At 42.2% G+C, this 10,912-nt stretch overlaps 1 protein-coding gene across 2 annotated transcripts in view; it reads left to right on the plus strand.

Annotated features, from left to right (window-relative positions):
* The window catches only part of NBAS (NBAS subunit of NRZ tethering complex), a 191,182-nt gene extending 180,898 nt beyond the window's left edge, over window positions 1–10,284 (plus strand). For both annotated transcript variants that reach the window (XM_028722567.2, XM_028722568.2), the window contains one exon: window positions 9,519–10,284. In XM_028722567.2, the coding sequence (XP_028578400.2) occupies window positions 9,519–9,794 (276 nt within the window). In that variant the 3' untranslated portion in view covers window positions 9,795–10,284. The remainder of the gene's footprint in view (window positions 1–9,518) is intronic.
* Window positions 10,285–10,912: the final 628 nt, after the last annotated feature.

A 10,912-nucleotide genomic window follows, 5' to 3' on the forward strand; every position in this document is an offset into this window, starting at 1 on the left:
CCTTCCCTACCTCTGCAGCAATGGGGAACCTCTAGCTCTTGGGCTTAACTGGGCATTTCTTCCCTGGTTGACCTGCAGCATGGTTTGACTCAAGCCACACCCACCTGCTGATCAGCTGGTGTCACATGACATCAGGCGTGGGACTGGTAAATGTGCCGGGCCAAATGGTAAAGGAAGTATTATGAGCACACTACAAGTCTGCTCCCAATTCGTCATTCCCAGCCACTGGTAGAATCCAATGTTTGTTTCTACTTGGACACCTTTTTTTTGTTGCTCTGTGGTGACAGAAAAAAGAGTCCAATTCGACAGGTGCTAAGCAAGACACTAGGGGTCCTTAGGTCCTTCTTTTCCAGCCCTCCAGCCAGATCAGCTTCTTTTCCCTTGTCTTAAAGGGCTATTTGCTTGTTTTCTTTTGGTAGCTGCATCAACCAAGAGGCAGGCTGCACATTACATTTGCCAGACAAGATCAGCCCACCTCTTGCCTGCTGAGAATTTTTTAGGCTCCCCTGCTGACAAAAAGCAGAGGAAGCTGGAGAGGACTGCAGTCACAGAGAGAGAAAGAGGAGCTTCTGGCTGGTCTGTTATTGTTTCGCTCTCTCCTTGGCAGTTAATCTTCCCCTAGGAGTTGAGAGATGGATAAGCAGAAATTATCCACTGGGGAGAGAAATGGGCAAAAACCAATAGTGAATTGGCCAGACACTCCTCTTGCCTGCATGTTTAATTGAGAACTCCTCTGGTTTTCTCCACCTGTCTTTAGTGTAGGCTTCAGAATTATCAAACATCAGAGCCCAGACAGCACATGAATCCAGGATTCCAGTATATTGTCATTCACCTGCTTTTCTTCGCCTTTCTGAAACAAAGCTCTAATTCCATGTGATAGTAGGGGTTTGTGGGATCATCCCTTCAAATAAGCAAATACGTTGGCACCTCTTCTCTCAGAGTGTCTGTATTTGTTCATTTTTTAAATTCAGTATTCAGGGATCTGAATGCACTCCTAACTCCACTTACTCAGGAGTAAGCATCACTGCGTTCAACAGGGCTTCCTTCTGAGTAGACGTAGTTAGCTTTGTGCTGTTAGCATTTGTGGGTACAGTTCGCAAAGCTGGGAAACGCTGCCCCCTCCACTATCATGTAGCTTTCAGATTTTCAATGGATGAAAAGTTAGTGAAACAAAGGAATAACCTTGGCATTCAGACTGCAAGAAACAAATAAGTGGGGACAAAATGAGATTTGCTTTGATGTGACTTTAAAAAAATGAAAGCTCAGAGTGTGGGGCCCTGCCTGGGGGCGCCAATGAAGAACTTTGCAGGCACCATGGCACCAGTAGGCATTATGCAGCTACTAAAAAGCTAAATAAAAGGTAAATGACCCCTGGACAGCTAAGTCCAGTCAAAGGCCACTATGGGGTACAGTGCTCATCTCGCTTCAGGCTGAGGGAGCCGGAGTTTGTCCACAGACAGCTTTCTGGGTCATGTGGCCAGCATGACTAAACCACTTCTGGTGCATGGAGGACCGTGACGAGTGCCAGAGCACACAGAAACACCATTTGCCTCCCCACCACGACGGTACCTATTTATCTACTTGCACTGGCATGCTTTTGAACTGCTAAGTTGGCAGGAGCCGGGACAGAGCAATGGGAGCTCATTCCGTTGCAGGGATTCAAACCACTAATCTTCTGATTGGACAAGTCCGAGAGGTTCAGTGGTTTAGACCACAGCACCACCTGTGTAACTATGCAGCTACTATGCTGTACTTAAAATAGAATTAGCCTGTTTCTTTTGTACAAAGTATTCTTAATGAAGTACCCAACCTTACTTACTTGTAGAATCATAGAATTGTAGAGTTGGAAGTGATCCCCATGGTCATCTAATCCAACCCCTGAACTGCAAGAATCTCAGCTGAAGCATCCATGAGAGATGACCATCCAACTTCTTATTAAAAACCTCTCAGGAAGGAGAGTCCACAACTTCCCGAGGGAGACCATTCCACTGTCCAACAGCTCTTACTATCAGAAAGTTCTTCCTGATGTTTAGTCGGAATCTCCTTTCTTGTAACTTGAAGCCATTGGTTAGAGTCCTAGGCTCCAGAGCAGGAAAAAACAAGCTTGTTCCCTCTTCCATAGGACAGCCCTTGAGGTCCATCTGATTTGGTGATGACTGTGGTTTGAAGGATGAGATTCAGGCCATTTTGGAGTAGCTAAAGGGGGAGACTGGCGCTGCCTGCCTCCCATTCAGGGGCTGCCCTCCCTGCTGAGCAAGTGTTACCCAGGCATCCGGCTGCTGGGCTGGAGACCACTCTGTGTTATACACTGAACCACTGAGATAAGGCAAGCTGTAATTCTAAATAATTTTCACTGTGGAGTCATCATGGACCATTGAAGCATTTCTAGCAACTGTGGGGGATCACAGGACATTTCGGCTGCTGCCACCTGAATAATACTTCCTGCTGGACTTCCGGTCGGTGCCAGCGCTTAATGGCGGTCCTACCTCCGAGCTCCGGAGAAGGACTGCTCCGCAAGTTCGGGTCTTACCCGCTACGGCGAGTGGGGGACCCCTAAAATCTCAGGCGCGGAAGCCTGAGAGCAAGGAGACTCGGTGGGCACCTTTGCGCCCCCCGGTACTGTGAAAGAGCCTTTTTAAAGGCTCCGGAGCGGCATCGGGAGTGAGCGCGGTGCTGAGAGTCGCTACCCAGCCTGCGGAGTGAAGCCGCGTCGCCATTAGCGGAGAGCGCCGATTCCTTCCTGAAAAGAAAATCTGGACTGGATTCCCGTGAGTAAGAAGGGAAAAAAATCAGGAACCTTTAAAAATAGAAAATTTGGCTGAAAACGGGAGGGCAAAAAATAAGGAAGTCTGCCCCCCCCGGACTGCAGGAATTTAAAGCAACGAAAGACCTCGCTGCAGTTATTAGAAACTTAGTTGCGAACTGTCAAACCTGAGCTGTCAAAAGTATCTCTCCCCTCCAGATTGGCAGGAGAAGGGGGAAAAAAGACAGTCTTGTGAAGATACTTTTAATTTAAAGGGAAACAAAGTTTTTCACTGCTCTGATCCCCGGGACGACCTGCCAGGATTTAACACCGGGAAAACTGTTCTTTAAAATAGCTCTGAAGTGGATATAGACTATACCTTAAATGGTGAAAAAATCTTAAGACATTTAGGATTTAAATGGGACTTTGTTACTGACATTGGACTAACTAAATTTAAATTGGAGAAAAAGTTTTACAACTTTAATGGCGGATTTGAGATTTTCTACATCCGGCTTTCTGTCTCTTTGTTGTTTCTAACTTGGAAACTTTTAACTGCTCCCTCTTGAGGGCTAAGAGGGAAAAATTGCAAAGTAACTGACTAATAGTGGGATTTTCCATTGCAAGTTTTTCCTGTGAGAACGGCCTTGGGATATGAGTGGCACAGCAGAGGAGATAAGAACCAGATCTAAAGCTAAACTAACACAAAAGAAAAGAGCTTCAATCTCTGGCAACACAGTGCCTGCACCGGACAGTGCGACAGCAGCATCAATGGAATCTATGACACAGGCACTGCTTAAAATAAATCAATCCCTTGAGGCCTTAACAAAGCAATCTACAGAAAACTCAAAGAAATTGACAGAACTTACAGCAAGATTGGATCTGAATACCACATCAGTGGCAACAAACACAGAATCTATAAATAGACTGATTCAGGAATCTTCAGAAACAAGGAAAATTGCAGAAAGTGCAAAATCTGTTGCAGGTGAGACGCAGGAAAGACTTGTGCCGATTGAGAAAAAGGTGAATGAGCATGAAGCGGCCCTCTCCTTACTGGAATTACAACGGAAAGAACGAAATCTGAAATTTAGACAGGTTCCAGAGAAAGAAGAGGACAATCTGGCGGAATTTCTCACAGAGGCAATTCTGGAAAATTGGCAAGGAGATCTGGAGGAAGATGAAGTAGGGATAACAACTGCTTTCAGACTTGGTAGAAAGCAAAGCAAGAAGTCAAGGGATTGTCTGATCACCTTTAGAACCAAAGAGGAAAGAGACAAGATATTGAACCTTCACTATCAAAAAGCTTTGGTGATTGGAAACATTCAAGTCCAAATCTTTAAGGACATCCCTAAATACATCTTGGAAGTGAGGACTTTTTATAGAGATCTTGCCAATTTGCTGAGGAAGAATTTTATACCCTTCAGGTGGGAATTCCCACAGGGGTTGTCCTTTAACTACAAAGGGAAGAAAGTAAGAATAAGAACAGTACAGGAGAAAGAATATTTTTTGGAGAGAAACCTAGAGGACCTACAGAAAGGTACGGTGGATCCGGGAATAGAAGGACAAGGATTAACATCAGAAGGAGGAGGGCTAACAGACATCGCAAATCTATCATTTGGACTACCACAACTGCCAACTGAAGAGGAAGAAAAACTTGGAGCAGTCGGAGGATCAAACATTTAACAAACAAAATGTCTCTGCAACTTCTAAGCTGGAACTGCAACGGTTTGAACCATCCCAGAAAAAAACGACAGGTTTTCCACATTCTGCAAAGGGAACAACTGGATCTGATATGTCTACAGGAAACTCATATAACTAGAGCGCACAGGAAATTGTTGGTGAACAAAAGATTGGGACAAGAATTTATATCTTCCGATAAAGTAAAAAAGAGAGGAGTAGTGATTTATGCAAAGGAAAAATTGGACCCAAAATTAAAATTTAAGGATGAAGAAGGAAGATATTTGGCAATTGAAGTACAGATCCAGGGGGAAAAATATTTGATAATTGGAGTATATGCACCAAATGATGGGAAGGCAGAATTTTTTAAGAAGTTGCATGAGACCTTACTAGATTATCTCGACTGCAAAATAATAATGATGGGGGACATGAATGGAGTGGTGTCTACAAATATGGACAAGGCACAAAGACAGACAATATCTAAAGAAGGAAGATTACCAAAGACTTTCTTCGAGATGACGGAAAACATGGACTTGATTGACATCTGGAGAACAAAGAATCCTCTCGAGAGAGAGGGAACTTTTTTCTCGGAATCTAAAATGACATGGACGAGAATCGACCAAATTTGGGTATCTAGTGTGATGGCTACAAAGATTAAAAAAGTAGAAATCTGCCCAAAAACCTGCTCCGACCATAATGCCGTAAAGATGGAAATGAAAATGACAACAACTGGATCCTTTAGATGGAGAATGAATGACTCCCTATTTAGAGATGAACAATTTTGTATAAAGGCCCAAAAGACATTGAAAGATTATTTTGAGATAAATTGGAGAACAGATGTGGAAAAAAGAACAATTTGGGACGCGAGTAAAGCCGTGATGAGAGGCTTCCTGATACAACAGAATTCAATCAAGAGGAAAAAGCAAAATGAAAGGAAAGAAAGAATTTTAGAAAAAATGAAGGAAGGAGAAAAGAAACTGAGGTCAAAACCAAAGTCTCAAGAAATTTTGAGAGAAATAAAATATTATCAGACGCAATATATGGAACTGACAAATCAAGAGATAGAATGGAAAATTAAGCAAATGAGACAAAGGACTTTTGAGTCTGCAGACAAGTGTGGGAAGCTCCTTGCATGGCAACTGAAAAAGAGGCAAAAATTGAATACAGTTACTTGTTTGGAGATAGAGGGAAAGAATGTTCATAAGCCAAATGAGATAAGTAACTGTTTTCAAAGTTTCTTTAGGAAATTATACACACAAGGGCCAGTAAACGAACAAGAAATAGAAGAATTTCTTAAAAATTATGGACTACCGAAAATCCCAGAACAGGGCAAGTTGATTTTGAATGAGAAAATAACAGAACAGGAAATAGAGGAGGCCATTCAAAAGGCACAACTGGGAAAGTCTCCAGGACCAGATGGACTGACGGCTAGATACTATAAAGCTTTGAGAGAAGGTTTAGTGCAACCACTGAAAGAAGTTTGTAATGAAATATTGGAGGGGAAAAAGGCACCCGAAACGTGGAAAGAGGCCTTTATCTCACTTATACCAAAGACCGAGACTGAAAAGAACCAGGTTAAGAACTACCGCCCGATATCATTATTAAATGTGGATTACAAAATTTTTGCAGACATTTTAGCAAAAAGACTGAAGAAAGTATTGACAGGCGAGATTCATAAAGACCAATCTGGCTTTCTCCCGGGAAGACACATGTCTGACAATGTGAGGAACATAATAGACATTGTGGAACTGTTGGAGATGAACATTAACAGAAAAGCGGTTTTGATTTTTGTGGACGCGGAGAAAGCCTTTGACAATATTAGTTGGAGTTTTATGAAAAAGAATCTCCAAGGGATGGGGGTAGGCCAAGGTTTTGAAAACGGTATAGGTGCAATTTATTCTGAGCAGAAGGCAAAGCTAATTGTAAATAATGTGGTAACGGAAGAGATAGCTATAGAGAAAGGAACACGACAGGGGTGCCCTATTTCTCCTCTACTTTTTATACTGGTTCTGGAGGTTTTGTTAAACATGATTAGAAAGGACCAGTTGGTTAAAGGAATTCAGGTCGGAGTGAGAGAGTATAAATTAAGGGCATTTGCAGATGACCTAGTTTTGACTTTGCAACAGCCAATCACTAGCACAAAAAGAGTTTTAGAACTGATCGAGATATTTGGTCAAGTTGCAGGATTTAAGTTGAACAAACAAAAAACTAAAGTCTTGGAAAAAAACTTAACAAATGAAGAAAAAGAGACATTCCAGAATGAAACAGGTTTGGAGATAGCAAAAAAAGTGAAGTACCTGGGGGTAAATTTGACATCGAAAAATGTGAATCTTTTTAAAGACAATTATGATAAATGTTGGACAGAAGTTAAGAAAGATTTAGACATATGGTCAAGGCTGAAACTTTCCTTGTTAGGCAGAATTGCTGTTATCAAAATGAATGTATTGCCTAGAATGTTATTTCTGTTTCAGACATTACAAATAATAGATAAGATGGACTGTTTCAAGAGGTGGCAGAAAGACATATCGAAATTTGTCTGGCAGGGCAAAAAGCCAAGGATAAAATTTAAGACATTAACAGATGCGAAAGATAGAGGGGGTTTTGCCCTGCCGGACTTAAGACTCTACTACGAATCAGCAGCGTTTTGCTGGTTGAAAGATTGGCTGCTCCTCAAGAATACAGACATTTTGGATTTGGAAGGATTTGATAACAGATTTGGTTGGCATGCATATATATGGTATGACAAGGTAAAATTGCATAAAGGTTTTAAGAACCATATCGTGAGGAAAGCTCTGTATAATGTTTGGATTAAGTATAAAGACTTGTTTGAAAGTAGAACCCCCAGGTGGCTGTCACCAATGGAAGCAAAAGAGGTGAAAAAATTGAATATGGATTCTAATTGGCCTAAATATTGTGAAATTATAGAACAAGATGGTGAAAATGTAAAATTGCAGAGTTTTGAGAAACTGAAGTTTAAGGTGAGAGATTGGTTACATTATCGACAGATAAATGAAGTATTCAAGCAGGACAGAAAGAAAGGCTTCCAAGTGGAAAAGTCAAAATTAGAAACAGAACTGTTAGAACCCAATACTAAAAATTTGTCAAGAATGTACAACTTGCTGTTGAAATGGAATACTCAAGATGAAATGGTGAAATCTAATATGATTAAATGGGCACAGGATATTGGGCATGACATTGAGCTTGCTGACTGGGAGCAGTTATGGACCACTGGTGTTAAATTCACGGCATGTAATGCCTTAAAAGAAAACATTATGAAAATGATCTACAGGTGGTACATGACTCCTGCTAAGTTAGCAAAGATCTATCACTTGCCCAACAACAAGTGTTGGAAGTGTAGTGAAACGGAGGGAACCTTCTATCACCTTTGGTGGACCTGCCCGAAGATTAAGGCTTTCTGGGAAATGATCTATAATGAAATAAAAAAAGTTCTGAAGAGAACGTTTGTTAAAAAACCAGAGGCCTTTCTCTTGGGTATGGTGGGCCAAATGGTGCCAAAGAAGGATAGGACATTTTTTATGTACGCCACTACAGCAGCAAGAATTCTTCTAGCAAAGTATTGGAAGACGCAAGATTTACCCACGTTGGAAGAATGGCAGACGAAGGTGATCGACTATATGGGACTGGCAGAGATGACTGGCAGAATTCGAGACCGGGGGAAAGAGGCGGTGGATGAAGATTGGAATAAATTTAAAGTTTATCTTAAAAACTGCTGTAATTTGGAAAATTAGGGGCTCAGAGTTATAAGAGATAAAGAACTACAGTTGCATTAATAACTAACTGAAGTTAAATATATGAAATATATTTAAGTTATGATCAGAGGGTTGCTGAAAAATCTTGAAACAAGAATGCAGAAAAGGGGTGGTATGGGGAAGTCGTGTTCTTGTTTGTTTATGTTTATGTTTTTGTTTTGTTTTATGGAAAACCAATAAAAATTTATTAAAAAAAAAAATAATAATAATACTTCCTGCTGTGGCAGTCATCAGAATACAGAAAGTGGCCACACACTGAGTAGCAACAATATATGTTTATATATCTTTTTAAAACATATGCCAGACAAAGAGGCATTCGCTCTTACTAAACATAGTTGGATAATTAGTGTTTAATCTGCTGGAGTTGCACTTGTGGATGAGTGAGGTTTTATGCAGCATCTTAGAGGGTGGATTGGCTTTTTATGTGCATCTTCTAATGGCTTCTTCATTCGTTTTTACCTGGAGGTTGAAAGTGTGCTTTGTTCTGTTTAAAACAAGTGTGGCATTCTGTGAAAGCATCCTGCTAAATCAGCTAACCTTTACATAAGATATACAGATATGCACATATCAGCATGAGGCCAGTTTTATTGTCAATTCACCTTACCTAATAGGTTTTGGATAAATTGTAGGGACAGGGCATGCTGTTCACAAATCACTTAAGCTTGCTGTACTGGCACTCAAACTAGCTTAGTCTGCTGGAAGCCAGTTTTGCCACCAACTAATCTGGAAGTCGGGATGCGGGTGGCGCTGTGGGTAAAAGCCTCAGCGCCTAGGGCTTGCCGATTGAAAGGTCGGCGGTTCGAATCCCCGCAGCGGGGTGCGCTCCTGTTGTTCGGTCCCAGCGCCTGCCAACCTAGCAGTTCGAAAGCACTCCCGGGTGCAAGTAGATAAATAGGGACCGCTTACTAGCGGGAAGGTAAACGGCGTTTCCGTGTGCTGCGCTGGCTCTCCAGATGCAGCTTTGTCACGCTGGCCACGTGACCCGGAAGTGTCTCCGGACAGCGCTGGCCCCCGGCCTCTTGAGTGAGATGGGCGCACAACCCTAGAGTCTGGCAAGACTGGCCCGTACGGGCAGGGGTACCTTTACCTTTAATCTGGAAGTCAGCGGTAGCTTGAGGGTCGCAACCTCATGAGCCACTCTTGCAAACACAACAGCTTGTGGGGTTGATCTTAAGGGTCCCGACCCTTGTGCAAGGGTATTTTTGGGTGGGCTGACTGGTAAATATGCATGAACACCAACTGCATATTCGCATGATGAAGTTCTGGAGAATTGTACTGGTCCTTTTTGATAAGATTAGCTCTGTGTTGTGTTCTTTTGCCCTCCCGTATAGGCTGATGCTTCCAACTGTGACTCCGAACTGCTTTCCTTGCTCCTGGATGAGAACTTGGTCGCAGACTGCATCTCCACTGTCCTTTATCCTCACCTGATTAATCACTTGCTGGCCAAGCAAGAGGAAGGACGCTGGGATATAGAAGAAATAGCGAAGCAGCTGCAAGGAGCAGGTTTTGTTGCAGAGGCGGGTTCCCTTCTGATGGCATATAAAGGAACGCATCCTGCACTCCGGACCTTTGGAGCGGCCCTCGCAGCTGTTCGCCAGTGGATTTAAATGGCTACGCCTTTAAAGTTATACTTGGTGCCTGAACTACATACTGCTTTTCAGGTGGAAAGATGTTTCCAAAGAGACATCGCTTGAAAGGCGATCCTTCAAAATAATCATTGCTCCTTTGCATTGCATAAAATCCTGACAATGTGCATACTTCCTTGCAGTGTTACCCGTCCTATCCCTAGCTCTTTTTCTAAGTTATAGCTTACATCAGCAGGTTGGAGTGTATTCAGTGCAACCCAAGAATTATATTTGGGTAAAGAAAGGTTTTCCAATTCGTGCCACAACGGACAGCAACGATACTCCACAACTTCACCTCCAGTATAAACATATAGTTATAAATTAAAGGAGTTGAATAGGACTAATCCCCTCACTTCAAAGGGAGCAGAATCTTCAGGGCATCTTAAGAGTTTGCACTTTAAGCTGTTTGGAAGTTAATTTCTAAATTTAATTGCAATGCATTGTGTTAATTAAAGGCTTTCTTTTCAACCAACTCAAGCTGCTTTTGTTACGTGGCTTCTTCCTTTCCCCGAAAATATAACATCTTTCTGATAAATTGATTCTACTGCTAGATTGTGTACATTCTCAGAAGGCTTGCTCTCTATTATCAAACCTGTTGTGATCATTGAGCACGTAACTGAAGCATTTCTGATTTCTTAAGGGGGAAGTGCATTTCTTCATTTGCTGTGGGAGCAATAATAGACCTACTTTTGTAGACAGGCAGAAGGCAGAACTCCATCCATTTTCTCTCCATACACAGCCCCAACCTACAGACCTTTAAACTAAAAGTGACTTGGGATGCCCATTCACACAAGCGCTCTGTGGCGCAGTAAGCAATTGGGAACCAAAACTGACCTGGGGGTTGCTCCCACCTGGCAAGCCATTTCTGTCAGTGGCCTTTTAAAAAACATTTTGTTCCCAGCATGCAATCACAGCCTGGAGAAAAAGGAGGGAATTGCAATGGATTGGGGGAAATTGTTGGAATTGTGTGGGAAGCCATTTCAGATTATCAGCTTTCTGCACATTTGTTTTTTATGCACACTGAGCAGCAGAGTGCATGTGGGCATCGCACTTACGGTATTCTGAGCATTTTGGGGGAAAGGCGATGTAAAAATAAATGG

Source organism: Podarcis muralis, chromosome 3 (assembly GCF_964188315.1).
Source record: "Podarcis muralis chromosome 3, rPodMur119.hap1.1, whole genome shotgun sequence".
Classification (NCBI taxonomy): Eukaryota; Metazoa; Chordata; class Lepidosauria; order Squamata; family Lacertidae; genus Podarcis; species Podarcis muralis.